A 16439-nucleotide genomic window follows, 5' to 3' on the forward strand; every position below is an offset into this window, starting at 1 on the left:
TGAACTCCCACTAGCTGTCCGAACAGCAGAGTCTCTTGCTGTCTTCAAACGCAGACTGAAGACTCATCTCTTTACACAGATGAGCACTGAATTATAAGATGCACTTATTTTATTGTACTTCACTGTGTATTGTAGTTTATTGTATTGTATTGTATCTTATTGTTGTTGTATTGCATTGAATGGCACAGAGTTCTGTGTTCAACTCTGGTTCTTTTTCTCTTGGTGTCTGCAGTGACATCTTGTTTCTAGCAGTATCTGAGCTCAGGACCGTCTTTTTCTCTAAGCTATTAGTAACTGGCAAAGATACTTTCTCTAGATAGACAAAGCAATTCTTGTAAGTCGCTCTGGATAAGAGCGTCTGCTAAATGCTGTAAATGTAAATGTAAGCTCAGTTTGATTATTTGTCCTTGTATTTTTTTACATTCTTATATTGTATCCCTATATTTTTATATTTTATCCTTCTGTCTTTTTTTCTGTAGTCTTATCTTTTGTGTATTCTGTTTTTCATGGCAATGGACAGCTGAATAAGCATTTCACTACACGTTATAATGAGTTTGGCTGGGTGTGTGACCAGTAATGCTTGATTTATTTCTGACCAGATGTTCTAAACGGATTTCCATGGTAGAGCTTTTTCCCCAGTATCAACTAATATGCATTACATGGCTCTGTTCATGAGAAAAGGATCAGCATTGAGTAATAAAAAAAGGGAACAAAGTCTTTAAGAAAGTGCAGGGATTAATGTTCAACTATCTGAGAAATGACCGTAGGCCCTTTCTCAATTATTTGTGATAATTACTAATGAACTGGCTGAATACCTTTGCCCCAGGCCTGGCCAATGTATGAGGTCAAATGAATGCTATTGGGACGTAAAGTCATGTATAACTTTTTAAATCAGGCTCTTGAGCTTGAATGTTGAGCTTGAGCTGTAATTGTTACACCAGATGAGCAACTAGCGACTGGTAACATTTGATCCAACTATATACTGCATACTATAAGAATGCAATAGCACACACACCTGTAAACAAAGGTTACTAAAATTATTCTTGGTTTGAGTAGACAGCTCTGGGGAAAAAGCTTTAGGAGAAAATGATATAAAACCTTACACGCTGAAAAACCTCTTAGAAAACCCTAATATAAGACCTTTTATGTCGAAGAAGATTTCAGACAAAATTTGTTTTAAAATATTTTTATAACCCTTTACTACACAAATTATGATACATGACAAAGTTATTATTATTAGTTCTGAAAATGATGCAATCAATAAAAATGCTATTTTCCTTTTATTTTTATGTGGAACAGTGCTTTGCACTTTGTTACCATATGGCAAAAGCATGGAACTGCAGACCTGCAGTGCATATACTGGGAGCATTTGTGTGACTATGTGTATAACAGTCTGAAAATGTTGAATTATACACTTTGAAAGTGCTTCAGATGACTGGACACACCACTGTGTAAAAAAGAAAAAAAAGAAGTAGAGAATGCATCACAAAGGCTTGTGGTCAGGTAAAAGTGTATCAGAAAGCCTTCAGTTTACCAAGGGAAAAAAATGGCTTGTATTATCTGTAGTTAGGTAAATAACAAAAACGTCATTGTTGCTTTATGGCAACATCATGCAGTAAAGAGTTATGGTTTGTGTATTTTTTTGCAATACTGAGGTCAACAACTCAAACCTTCTTCCAGTAAGTGCACCTCCTAAGTGATCAGTTAGATGAGGGTAAAATGTAATTTTAATTCCATCTGTGGAATTCAGTGTCTTCATGCTGTTAAAGCATTGATTTACCTTAAATAACTTGAATAACGCAAGAATGAAAGGTTCTCATCAAGAGAGAATCAAAAGTGGTTCTTATATGGCATTATGCCAAAGAACCATTTTTGGCAATTTTATTTTTATAAGAGTGAATGTATGAACTATAATACAACAGTTGGAGTTTCTTTTGGAAATTCTTTACCAGTACCATTATTATAAAAATAAATATACTGTAAAATACTGTAATTTTACAGCCTCTGTTTCTTCACTAAATAGCTCAGAGGAAACCAGATCTACTCACTTTCAAGAAACCCACTTTACTACCATTTCTGTGGAATTTACTGTTTTTGATTGATTTATGGTAACATATCAGATAAATAGATGCAAGTCATTTTCCAGTAACAGTTAAATACCAGACCCCACCCCCTCACCTACTCATTCCCACTCACACCCACACCATGTTTATTGACATAAAGGCACTCCTGAAGGAGAAAAAGAGGGCCTTTAGATTAGGGCATAAGGAGGAGCTGAAAGCGGTGCAGAAGGAGCTGAGGAGGAAGATCCGGGAGGGGAATGCTAGCTGCAGGAGGAAGATGGAGGAACAACTACAGCAGAATAATGTCAGCGGAGTCTGGAAAGGCCTTAAAGCAATCTCTGGCCACAAGAAGTCTGACTCTCAAGCAGTAGGGGACCAAAAGTGGGTGAACGATCTCAATCTGTTTTTCAACAGGTTTGATCACTCACCCGCCCCTCCCACTACATAGACATCTCTGCTGAAACCCTCCTGTCTGGCACTTCCAACATGCTGCTCTACCCCCTCTCTCACAACCACCCCCAGCACAACAACTTTCAGCTCACACCCACCCCCCACTGGTTCTGCTGGTTGTCGTAACACCCCGTTCACACATTTCAACACTCAGCACCCCCCCTGCTCCAGTCTGACCTTCACAATGGCCCAGGTGAGAAATGAGCTCAGGAAGATCAAGGCGAGGAAGGCTACAGGGCCGGATGGCATCAGTGCCAGGCTCCTCAAGTCCTCAAGGGATAGTGGAGCACATTTTTAACACAAGCCTGAAGCTGGGGAGAGTACCACAACTGTGGAAAACATCTTGTGTGGTGCCATTACCAAAAACACAGCACCCAAAGGACCTCAGCAGCTACAGGCCGGTGGCACTGACGTCACACCTGATGAAGACACTGGAGAGGCTGGTCCTTAGACAACTCCGCCCTATGGTGAGCTCATCTATGGACCCACTTCAGTTTGCCTACCAGCCTGGCATCGGGGTGGATGATGCCATCATCTACCTGCTGCATGGAGCTCTTTCTCACCTGGAGAAGCCTGGGTGCACTGTGAGAATCATGTTCTTTGATTTCTCCAGTGCTTTCAACACCATACAGCCTGGGCTCCTGAAGGACAACCTGGAACAGGCAGGGGTGGACCATCACCTAACACACTGGATCCTGGACTACCTCACTAACCGTCCACAGTATGTGAGGACAAGGGACTGTGTGTCCGACATGGTGGTCTGTAACACAGGGGCCCCACAGGGGATGGTGTTAGCACCGTTCCTCTTCACCCTGTACACTGCAGACTTCATGTACAACTCACCCAACTGCCACCTACAGAAGTTCTCTGATGACTCAGCGATCGTTGGCCGCATCACAAATGAGGACGACAAAGAGTACAGAGAACTGATTCAGGACTTTGTGGACTGGTGTCTGCGGAATCACCTACAAATCAATGCAGGGAAGACCAAAGAACTGGTGGTGGATTTCCGCAGGCGCACACATACCCCTCAAGCAGTGAACATCCAGGGAACGGACATTGAAAGAGTGGACTCTTATAAGTACCTGGGTGTGCACCTTAACTGTAAACTGGACTGGTCAGACAACACAGCTGCACTTTACAGGAAGGGACAGAGCAGACTCTACCTGCTCAGGAGACTGAGGTCATTTGGAGTGCAGGGGCCACTCCTGAGGAGCTTTTTCGACACAGTGGTGGCATCAGCCATCTTCTATGGAGTGGTCTGCTGGGGCGGCAGCATCTCCACTGCAGACAGGAAGAAACTGGACAAACTGATCCGGAGGGCCGGCTCGGTCCTAGGGACTCCTCTAGACCCAGTGCAGGCGGTGGGAGAAAGGAGGATGCTGAACAAGCTAGCATCCATGCTGGAGAACAACTCCCACCCCATGCGTGAGACTCTGGCAGCACTGGGCAGTTCCTTTAGTGACCGGCTCCTTCACCCTAAGTGTGTGAAGGAGCGCTATCGCAGGTCCTTCCTTCCTGCTGCTGTGAGACTGTACAACCAGCACCGCTCCCAGTAGACCACATACAATACAATATACACTTACATTCAGAATGCGAACATTTTTCATTGTGCAATATGCTAAGTGCAATACAGATTTATATGCAACTCTTATTTTATTTTATTTTATTTTATTTTATTATTATCCTTATTTTGTTGTAAATAGTCTAGAGATTTAGCTTTAATTTTTATTATTTCTAATGTTGATAATGTTTATACTGTTTCCCGTTTCTACTACTGAGTGCCTTACTCCTGTTACTCTGCTGCTGCTGTAATACTGTGAATTTCCCCGCTGTGGGACTAATAAAGGATTATCTTATCTTATCTTACAAGGACAATATTTTTGGAAGTAGATGAATGGCCACATCTTTGCTCTCTGTAGCCTCCAGTGCAGTGGATTCACTTCTGCTAAGTAGCAGCTTTTGAGTTTTTGCTTCTTAATTGTTAATAATAATATTAAATAATAAAGAGTAAAAATATAAAACAGACACAAAACAGTAATAGACCCTAGCTCCTAGCCGCTAACTAGATGTCATAATGCTGTAAATATTTTTAATATTTAAAAAAAAAAAGGTTCCTTAAAGAGCCCATAAACTGAATTTTACTCTCTTTTCTGAAGTTTCTAAATGTACAAATTATACCTTCTTTATTAGGAAATTAAATTTTTGGAGCTCATTTTAAATAATAAATTTGTCAGGGCCCCTTCCCGCCCTGTCCATGTGTTCCTGTTGTGTTTTGATTTTGGTTTTTAGTCCAGCCCCTTGTGTGGTTACTCCACCCCTGATCATCTGCACCTGTGTTTCCACCTGTCCCTTGTTAGCCCTCGTGTATTTAAGCCCTGTGTTTGCCTTGGTCTGTGTTGGTCTTTGTAATGTTTCATGTTTGGAAGCTTGTTCTGTTTGTACTGTTTGGATGATGTTTAGATGTTTTGATCTTGTTTGTTGTTTGATTCTTGGTGGAGGTTCTGTGTTTTTGTTTATCATGTCTGACCCGCATTCTCTCGGTATTGGCAACTTGGACTGTCGTGACTATGACCATGGATTTGCCCATAATAAAAGTCGCTTATCTCAACTATGTTTTTATGCTGATTTATTTAACCTGATAGAAAATACTGACTATGTGCCACTTAAATCCTGAGAATAGCAAGTCTAATTTTTGGGACTAACATGGCCTTAAGTCCTTAATGGAAGGCCTGTTTACTTGGTGGCCATCTTTGTAACACCACTGGGCAGTTATTTCCAGCCTGTCACGATTGGCCCCTCCCAGTCCTGTCCATGTGCGTTTGTTTTGGTTTTGTACTCCACCCCTGATTGTTTGCACCTGTCCCTCCTTATCCCTGTGTATTTAAGCCCTGTGTTTGCCCTTTGTCTTCGCTGGTCTTTGTTGCTCATCGTGTTTGTACTGTTTTAAGCTCTGTGTTGGTTTGAGTCTGTCATTTGTCATGTCTGAACCTCAGTCTCTCTGCATTGGCTCAATGACCCTGGACCATTACGACCCTGATACTGGATTTGCCCTCAATAAAAGTCGCTTACTTCCGCACATGCGTCCGCTACCTCGCTCCTCGTTACACAGCCATTCAAAACCAGAGTCTTATGAGCATCCCTATACATATTTATCCAGTGACTTCCTCCTCCTTTATAATGTCTCTGATGTGGCTGTCTGTGTTGTTGCTGAGAAAGAAACGATAAACTTTATCACACACATTTATTTATTGTTAACTTTGACAAAAAAATACATCTTTTTCTTCAATCAATGAAGGGATTAAAAAAACATAATAAATTGCCTTAGTAAATGTGTTTTAAACTGGTATTTCCTAGTAGTGTGTGTGTGTGTGTGTGTGTGTGTGTGTGTGTGTGTGTGTGTGTGTGTGTGTTTATTTTACACTCATCAAAACATCTTAAGAGTAGGTTTTTATCTAAATAATGATTATTTTCTTTCCTGAACGACAATGCATTACTAAAACTACTTCTTTCTTCATTGGTGTTGTGACTTTTGTTACAGAAATGTGACAGTCATGGTACAGTCATGGGTTGGTGCACTGCACAGAGCTCAGAGGACATGCTCACCACAAGTTCAAAACAGATGACAAATCGACCAGGAAGCTTTCAGTGAAATTAAACAGGGATTTTACAATATTACACAAATCCCAAATATGCACTCAGCACAGAGCTCAGTACAGGTAAACCAAACCCCCAAACACATATATTTCAAAACAGACAGTCAATGTAATGCCTTGTTGTCTCAATTTTTCTTTTCTCAATAGAAAGATTGTGTGGAAATCACACACTAACCTCAAAGACTAATAACTTGCTCTTTAGTTATTAGTCATTATTTTGATCTATTAAATGAAAATCTTAAGAAAATCAGAATCATACAATAAAAAATCAGAATCATACAATAAAAAACTTCTATAATTGACATACTACACTAAAGAAAGGTGCACTATTAAATGCTGTAAAATGTGGTTTGGGACACAGCCCTTTTCTCCTACCTTCCATGCAAAAAGCATGTAGGCCTAACATACGTTTGTATTGCTCTTATGCTTACGAAGTTGCTCCTGTGTTCGTTTTTACGTGGAGGTTAGTAGTAGGTAATCTGCTAATTTAGAGACTCCCTTCGACACAAAGTGTAGGTAGAATGTTGATAATTAGCACCTCTTTTAGTAAATCTAGAACCACAATGTATTGAAACCTTTGTCTGGAAACTAAATTAAAACCAAAAGCCCAAACAAGAAATTAAATCTAAAAAACAAACTATTGAAACTATTAAAACTACATCTAATAAACATGGTATGACTGCTGCTAGGTGCAGGCTTTTGTATAGCCTGGAACAGGAAGGACAGATTTTCTTTGACTGATGGGCTTTTAAGTGATTTTACACTATATTTATTTATTTGTTTGCTTTTGCAATTGTCAGATATTGGACTCTGGCTGTCAGAATGAGCTAAAAGTAGGATACAGAAAAGCTAAGGAGAGATTTATTTTGATTATGATGTTTGTCAATGACTGCACTTCTTACTTTAGTGTTCATCACCCAGTCCAGGAATAAACAGAATATGCTATTTATTCCTTCTTTCCAGGTTTGCTCATGTCCTTCCTATTTAGAAGAATCACCCTTATCTCCTTCTCAAGAGAAATCCTCAGGGAGCATCTCCTGAGTGATGAATCCCACAGCAGAACACAAGCTGAAATTTGCTGATACCAGTAGCAGTGTAGATCAGTGCTGCATATACAATGTACCTGGAGAGAAAGGATGGGACACATAACAGTTTAACAACACACTATCATATAAAACCCACTAATAAATCACTTCAAATATGATTGATTTATAATTTTGGCAATACTGTATGATTAATGTTGCCATATGACAACGATTTTTATGTTATATAAAGCCCATTAAATCTCATAGTTTTATATGAGAATGAAATTATTACCCCTCACAGATTATGTTCCCATTTTCTTGAAGTTATTGTCTATGTATTCTGAAGTATACAGTCTGAGAGTACTTCAAGGGAGTTTAGAGGGATGCATGTTTGTAAAAAAGAAGAACAAGTGGAAGCCATGCAATCAGATAAAAGGATATTGTGTTGCGCAGGATGCCTTCAGTTTCCCAAAGGAAATGCAGAAAAATAGCTTTTGATATACTCTGTGTGGAATGAAAAATATTCTGTGTTGAACATTAAAGCAAATAATCTACCTCGAAAAACTCAAATAACTCAAAACAAATGCTGCAATAATACCAAAACTGTCATAATTTTGATATCTGATATCATTCTGGTATTTTCCATCCCATTTATGTTAGTATAACCGATATCTTGATATGTTAACACATTTTTACAATGTACAAAACCATAGATATTCTAATATAGATCATCTTGGTATACATAACAGGCTACATAGATTGTCTTCAGCATACTGAAAAAAAACCCAGTAAAGGTAATGGTACAAATGTGCATTTCTTTCTGCATTTTTGCTAAGTTAACAGGCAATTAACAGTTCTGTCACTGCTTTAACTGAAATTTCTGTTGAAGTACTGTACATATCCTGTGCATATACAGGACGAGTTCTTCATGTTGTATATGCAATGTTCTGTAACTTTTTTGTTTCCTGTAAAATCTCTATCATAACAAATGAAATATAAAAACTCATTAATTACAACTTCTTTATTTTGCATTTGCTCCTATATTCCATATATATATATATATATATATATATATATATATATATATACACATATGTTTTTGTGAAGATTTTTTTTACTTCCCTATCAAGAAATGTTCAATATTTCTCAGTGAGGCTAACTAGCCACAATTAATTCACATACTCTAACTTCATGCATATGAACTCCTTTTGTGTCTAGTCTTTGGGCAAAACATCAACATTGCTGGGAAACTGTAGCACATGATGACACTGATTTTGAAGTGGTTGACACTCTTGTAAATAGTCACAAGAAAAGAAATAGCTTCAGCTCATATTCAATACTGTAGCCACATGTCTAAGTTAATACTATACTTCACATTATCATATAGATACAATCTAATTAATAGTATATTTGAATTTATCTTCATGGTGAAAATGTAGCTAGGTGCTCTCTCTACTAGTTACTTACTAGTCCATGCAATCCATTTACAAAGCTGGAAAAAATTGCTTGATTTGCATTCATTGTTTTTGTGATGTTATAAGATTTTGGTAAACAAACCCACACATGTTAAAAGTGGACCTCAGGGAGAAAAATAAAATTCAAGAAAAGTGTAGGATGTGGGTCCTTCATGCCTAATTCTCATTCATACAATCAGTGTGTTGATGCTGCATGGACAGAGATGTGGTCCAAGCATATGACTTCTTAAAACAGCTTGTATAATGCACAGACACAAAGTTCATATTCCAAATGTTCTTTGTTAAAGTCAGCTAGATATTGGTGAGGCACAAGTGTGCATGTGTATGTGAGGATGGAATTTCATAATTACCAACGTCAGACAGTCTCTCTGTTGAAAATACCTGCTTGAGAGAATTGATCTTGCTGCACCAATTTGCCCTCATTTGCTTCATTAGAAAAAAAAAGGTCAGATCTGATGTCCGTGATAATTTGGACCAAGCTAAAGGGGCCAGCCCTCGTGGAGATTACTGAACTGACCCAGGATCAACTGCTGACAAGGCTGACTTTTTTAACAACTGCCAGAAGCATTTTTCAGTTTTCATGCTCAATTTCTCAAACGTCTTCACATGCATCTCTGCAGAAACTATTTTGAATTCATTGTTTTCATGATGTCACAAAACTCATTATATTTACATATTCATACACAGCAGTTCAGCCCCTCGCATTCATGTTGAAGTTATAAGTAGTGTTTCAGTCCACATATGCTTTTGAATGAGTCAGAATACAGGGCAACCAATCAGAACAGAGCTTATTCACAGATTTCATATCTTAAATGCACAATTACAAAAACAGCCTGTGTAATTCTGAGAGACAAGGTAGGAAAAGGCAATGCATAAATTAGGTATTACTGGTTTTGGTACACACAGCCATATGCAAACATTCAGGCACCAATCTTAGCACACCAATTTGCCCTCATGTGCTTTAACAGCAAAGAGGTCAGGTCTAATGTCAGTGCTAATTTGGACCTAGCTAAAGAGGCCAGCTCTTATGGAGATTACTGAACTGACCCAGGGTCAACTGCTGACAGAGCTGTCTTGACAGTTTTTTTTAACCATTGCTAAAAAGCAGTTCAGTTACATGTTCACTTTCTCAAAATTCATCCCACTTCATTCTGCAGAAACATGCAACTCTGCACAGCGGTTCATTTTATACCAAAATGCGGTACAGTTCCCAAAAGACTCCAAAAATATCGCAAACTACACTCATTCCGTCAAAACGTCAACACTAGTACAGTGACTGTGCTATGACTGGACCCAGTGGAGCCTAGGCCCACCCATCTTTTATCATTGGCCTACCCAAAATGATTGCTCGAGTGTATGTTTAATATTAAAATCTTATGAATAAATAAACCGAAACACAAATATAAATGCAATTGCTAAAAATAAGACATTTAAAATGTAATTTTTGACACTGATCGATCAAAATCCCAGTTTAAGTTGTGAGAGATTTTGAAAGCTCACCCCCACCTACACCCTGGCACCCAGCTACAGATTTCAGTGTGCTTCTAAGTACTTCTTTACGCATGTACATAGTGTGAGTAGTATGAGTCTATGCTATAAGCAGTTTGGACATAAATGCATAAGAATGCAACTTGTTTCAATCACTAAAGTAGCCAAGCTCACCATGTAGCAATACATATACTATAACAAAGTGGATGGAAGCATAACTAGTGTCAGTGGGAGTGTTTACATGCACATAATAATCTGATAACTGCAGAAAAACAGATTTTGCGAGGAATTCAGGCAACACATTTACTGGTGTAATCAAATAATGGGAAAAGTCTGGGTCTATGTGAAAGTAAACTCACTTAAGAAGAAAGACAATATAAACTTTCATGCCTTTTTTAAAAAACATGAAGTCACTTTACTGGCAAATATGAATGTACATCATCTAAGAGATGAACAATATTCAGATTCTTTATTTCATCAAGCATGTAGTTGCTCCAAAAGTGTTTTGTCGTTATTTTGCTGGAGCTGTATTATATATAGCTTGCTGTTTCTGGGACAGCTCTACCTTCTGTTTGCACACATGTGCAGACTAAGAAAAAGAAAGAAATCAGAATGAGGGTATACATGTGCTAAAAATCCTACGACTAAGCTAAAATCCAGCTCTCTTTATAGGATTTCTTGAACTTTTTACATTAGGGACAAAGGGAAAATTGTCTATTATATATATACATATATAAAATAGAAAACATTTGTCCATTGTTTGTCCATATGACATTATTGAGATTATTTTAGGTTTATAAATGTACCAGATTGGTCCTGGTTTTACAGCTTATGTAATTAAACTCTGATTTACTGAGGTGATTATCTACAGAGAACAAACAAAGCACATAATCTGTTTGATACAATGATTAGATTCTTGATCTAAACCAGTTTTGCCTGCCCCTCTCGCTGTTCCTCTCTCCTCCTCATTTCCTCTTCTTCATGCATTTGATTAGAAAATTAGCTATTCAGAAGAATATGCAGAGCAGTCTTCACCCAACTAGAACAATGACACATAATTAAGCCTAATCTGTAACATGTGCTAGCAGTGCTTTGTACACCACATGTTGATGATAAAAACATGTCCGTTCACACTGTTTCAACTCTACAGCTAATGGCTACATGAAAAATTTACAACATTGACCTTTGAAAGATTAGTTGATGTAATCAAAACACATTCATGGGCTGATATATATGGTCATTCAAATGTTTGGAATAGCTGTTTTCAATAGCATTAAACCTTTAAAATCCCAAACTTACTATTCAGTAACTACAGGTACTTCAGTGCAAACTGTTTGAGCTATTCTTTATTTATAAAATTGCATAATAGAACTTTTGTCCCCCCTGGTTGGCATTGGCCATTTAAGAGGCTAAATTAATTTTACTGCAAATAGATTTATAAAATAACTCTGATATAACACTTTACTCTACAGCTTCGGAAGTTTCAACTACATTGTATTTGAAAAGTGGTGATTAAAACAGAAAATGTATCATTAAATCACTGTAACTAGGTGATTAAATTAAAATGAAATTATTTACCATTTAATAGCTTGTTGATTTGCCCATAAAACATGTTGAAATACATTCTGATATGTAGCTTATTGTCACGATTGGCTCCTCCCTGTCCTGTCCATGTGCTCATGTTGTGTTTACTTCTCAGTCCTGTCCATGTGCTTCTTTGTTCTGTTTTTTTAGTCCGGCCCCTTGTTTTGTGACTCCGCCCCTGATTCTTCCCACCTGTGTTTCCGCCTGTCCCTCGTTAACCCTTGTATTTAAGCCCTGTGTTTTACTGAGTTTCTTGTTGGTCTTTGTGTGTTTGATTGTGCTGGATGTGCTGTATATATTGTTTGTAGTGTTTGATTCTTGTTTGAGGTTCTGTGTTTCTGTCATGTCTGATCCGCATTCTCTCCATGTTGGCTGTTTGAACCTGGATCGTTTCGACTATGACCCTGGATTTGCCCAAAATAAATCTCGCTTATCTCAGCGTATTCGCCCGCCTGCTCGCTCCACGTTACACTTATAGCATTTCATTCTACGCGGCTTAAGGTAGTATTAAATAAAATAACAGCTATTAATATGATCAGTGATTCCTAACTGAACAGACGTTAACCCTCGTATTTGGCATTTCAGGGCTTCCATGTAATATAGCTTTCTCAGTCATTATACATTCTTCTATAGCTCAACACTTTCAATGTGAAAAGTTTCTTCATTTTTTTTTCTTCACAGCTGCCTACAATTGTGTGAAACCTGTTAAGTGGAAACAAAACAGAACAACTTTTTTTTATTAAAATCACAAGATGGCAAACTTATGTTTTCAAATAAGGGTCCTTAAAATAAAGTGGTGGTATTTAATTTGTAAAACTGTTATAAATGATTATTCCCAAAGAATAGAACTTATAAGGCAGAGGCCTAGTTAACACCACTACATGTCAATCATATATTTTTTAATAACTTATGTACATAGTACAAAAGTTTAGGTACACAAGTCTTTCTATCAAGTTTGCCTGTGTGGCTACAAACTGTGTGTGTGAGTATGTGTGTGTGTGTGTGTGTGTGAGTGTATGTGTGTGTGAGTATGTGTGTGTGTGTGTGTGTGTGTGTGTGTGTGTGTGTGTGTGTGTATGTGTGTGTACACATAGTGGGGTCCAACGGTTGAAAACCTGTTTTTTTTTCCTTTTAAACCTAGGAATAGATCACTGTTCACTATTAAGCAAACTTTTCTCAGATATTTTTCCTGAATCTTATCTCATCCAATGAATGTTCAGATAACACTATGTTGGATATGATCAGAGGCTTTTGCTCAAACTTGTGGAACTCGTTAATACAAAAAATGGACAAATCAAATGATAATGGAAATTCTAAAATCCATGTAAATATTTAAGTATTCTACTTTTCACTTGAATTATGCTGATAATTTGTAATGAGAATTTTTGTTTTAAATAGAATTGAATGAAATATTGAAGCATGGAAGCATGTTTACTAGTTTACTAGTGGTCTTGGACTGATCCCACTGTGTGTGTATGAACATTATATACATTATATAAAAGGTATGTGTATATATATATATATATGTATATGTATATGTATATGTATATATATATATATATATATATATATATATATATATATACACACATACATATATATACATACATGCGCGCACACACACACACACACACACACACAAGTATTGCTTTACAAACTGTTATTCAATGCATGTGAAGGCCCTGTATCCTTTATATTAAGTGTTACCAAGTTTCCTACAGGAACATAATAAATCCTGATAAGATCACTCACCTGACACACATACACAGTCTAAGTTTAGAGCTCTGATTCAGATAGTCCTTTAATATATGTGTAAACATGCCCTCACTCACCTGAATTAGAACACTGCTAAATTAGGCATCATTAAACTCTAAAGCTGTGCATCCGGGATTTAAAACCTCTATCATTCGGCTCAGCCAGTAGATCAGCTCAGAGAGCTCAGGCTAGCAAAGACAACGTACAGAGCTACAGTACTGTGAGGGCAAGAAACCAAAGAATACGGTGAAGAGATCTTGATTAACCAAGGAGATACAACTTCAGAACTCTGGTGAGTTGGCTGATGCATAAAGGGCTGTTGTGAGCGAGTGAGAATTTGTTCCTTATGTGAGGAGAGTTGTTCCTTATGTCTGTCTCATTGCTGTAACTAAGGCAGGCTAATGCTAAACTGGCTAGTGCTAAGAGCCAGCATAGTATCAGATCCAAATCACAAATGTTATGGATTTACATAAATTATAAGATCAGATACTACCAGGGAAGACAGATCAAATGTAGATCACGTGAACGTAGGTTTAAGACAGGGTCATTTTTATTTGTCTTTAGTTGTTTGAAACATCCGTTTTTGTGTGATTACCTGAATCTAGTTCAGAGTCTTTTTCAGTGTTGAGATGGACTGTGAAAAAATCAAAACGAAGGAAGTTGTGACTATTTAGACAGATCTTTTTTTTTTGAGATTGCTTTAGGGAAGGACTCATGTAGTGTTAGTCATGCCTCTTCTTTACACAGTGAAAAGAAATCACTGCATTTTTCGTTGACATTTCCTTCTTACAGTGACATCAGTCACCAGGTGACCTAAACTTGTGTCAAACTGACACAATGTACTGGATTGCACCCACTTGCACAATGCATTACAGTAGAATTCAAGAAGTCTGATTATATTTACTAGTCATTGATATTTTTATATTATATGATATATGTATATGATGTGCTTCTTAATATTCATTTCACAAAGCAGTACAGTGAAAACAATCACTACCCTCTAACATGGCCCAATAAAAATGGTTAATTAAGAAAATGCCTTATTCCCTAAAAATTCCAGCCTTATTACATGCAGTGGCTTTTAACTATTGACTGCAAAGATGATTCGGTCTGCATCGAGGGCATCTCCCCTTTAAATGGTTCTTCTAAGGTCATTAATTGATCCAAATGTTATATGTGGAACTGTGAGCACTCAAAATACCATTTGAAAGCACAAATGGTACTTTGCATCATTAAATGGTTCAGATATACATAAATTATATGGCTAGTCTTAAGCTTGTATAGTTGCTATTAAGTAGTTTAATGCACTTTATAAGAGTATGTGACTTCTTAATCAGGTTCCGTAACACACATAATAAGATTGTTGACACTAATGCTTTAATGCACTTTAACTACATATAACACAATCATACACAGTTTATTGTAAAAAAGCAATGTCTCACAATCTGTTTTCAACTTTTTGAAAGAAAAGCTCAGGGCTTGAAGTGAGCTTACTGAAGTGAAGCTTGAAATTCTTACGAAACAAAATGAAATGTGTTGTGTTGGAAAGTCCCTCTCCCATTGAGGGGTCTGTCTTACACACTATCAGATATGAATATATCTGCTCTATCAGTGCAGAAAATGTTTAAGGCTTGAATTAGCAAAGCTAGCTTAAAGGTATTGCTGACGTTAGTTATGTTAGCTAAACAAGGCAGCTGTCATTTATTGTTGTTATCTACTGTGCCAGTCGTATCAAGTCGTATCAAGTCCTCCAAAAACTGACCCTTATTCTCTCTCACACCATTCGGTATCACCAGCCATGTCTCCCAAAACTGTTGTTGCTGAAGTAATTATACCCAATAAATTCACCTGGATGTATGCTAGGGTCTGTTGTGATGCAGAAAATATATTATAACCTCATAACAGTGTATTATAGTGCATTGAGCATATATATATATACATATATAATTGTAGGATTCATAGAAAGTTTTACCAATGGCCCTGCTCTCATTTTTGTGTTTGAGGTTTTGTTTCCTCCCCTCTCAGTGTGGTGCTCTCCCTTGACTGTAATGAAGCCCCGAAGGTTCCGCACTTCTGTGGATCTCCTTCCCACCATCACAGAGCTCCAGGAGAATGAGTACCACACCCAGAGCCTGGACGACTACATGGACTCCATCAGAGAACTTTCTCAGCCCGCTTATCCACTCAGTGGGCCCCTGCAGGGCTCTCGGCTGCCCGTACCACGCATGGCCAGGTTCCCCACCATGCCCTCCGTATCCCACAGGACATCAGTTTATAAGCCCTTGGTGCCCATTGGTCCTGATAATGTGTCACTCACTCTGGTCGTCAGGTTGGACTTGAGGGCGGTGGTGTGTCCGAATCAGGACCCTCTGGACTGGTTGTTTACCCAAGCCCAGACTGGAGGGCACTCCACAGTGGTGGGAGGGTCAGAAGAGATTTGTATTTTCTGAGAGGAACCCTTATGAAATAAAATACATTGTACTATATATTACTATATAAAATGTATTATATTGAAACTCTCTCTCTCACTCTCTCTCTCACTCACTGTGTGTGTGTACATATATATATATATATATATATATATATATATAGAGCAAGAGAGAGAGAGAGAGAGAGAGAGAGAGTGAGAGAGAGAGAGAATTTAGTTTCAATATAATACCTTTTTAGTACTCATTGGTGTAATACTCATTGGCAGCCCACTGCAGCACAGTGAGACATTATGATATGAGAAGTCAGGAATGCAGGAGGTGTTTATAGTTGGCAACACAATGGCTTTCTCACTTTTGTAGAATTTGACAAAATCTAGATCTGTTTATTTATTTTGGGTTCTCTAATTTCAAAAAGATGTGAAGTAACTGATATTTTTCTATTTGTGGTTTGTAACGTAAGGGCTGAGGCAGGATACAAGTGCGAAGTGACCTTATTAGGGGCCTTCCTTCTGCT

The 16439-nt window shown here is 37.9% G+C and overlaps 1 protein-coding gene across 2 annotated transcripts; it reads left to right on the forward strand.

The window, feature by feature from the left end:
- Positions 1–13666: 13666 nt before the first annotated feature.
- Positions 13667–16025, forward strand: si:ch73-6k14.2. 2 transcript variants are annotated; one of them, XM_037543779.1, is made up of 2 exons: positions 13667–13788; positions 15500–16025. In XM_037543779.1, exon 2 carries the CDS (start codon positions 15545–15547, stop codon positions 15944–15946), a length of 402 nt encoding a protein of 133 aa, XP_037399676.1. In that variant the 5' UTR covers positions 13667–13788; positions 15500–15544; the 3' UTR covers positions 15947–16025. The 2 variants fall into 2 exon arrangements, with proteins under 2 accessions (XP_037399676.1, XP_037399675.1); XM_037543778.1 differs by having other exon boundaries at positions 15522–16025.
- Positions 16026–16439: the final 414 nt, after the last annotated feature.

This window comes from Pygocentrus nattereri, chromosome 12 (genome assembly GCF_015220715.1).
Source record: "Pygocentrus nattereri isolate fPygNat1 chromosome 12, fPygNat1.pri, whole genome shotgun sequence".
Taxonomy (NCBI): domain Eukaryota; kingdom Metazoa; phylum Chordata; class Actinopteri; order Characiformes; family Serrasalmidae; genus Pygocentrus; species Pygocentrus nattereri.

Bases quoted from the DNA above. Each gene is read 5' to 3' on its own strand.
- si:ch73-6k14.2 (XM_037543779.1), top strand. From the start codon at position 15,545: ATGAAGCCCCGAAGGTTCCGCACTTCTGTGGATCTCCTTCCCACCATC.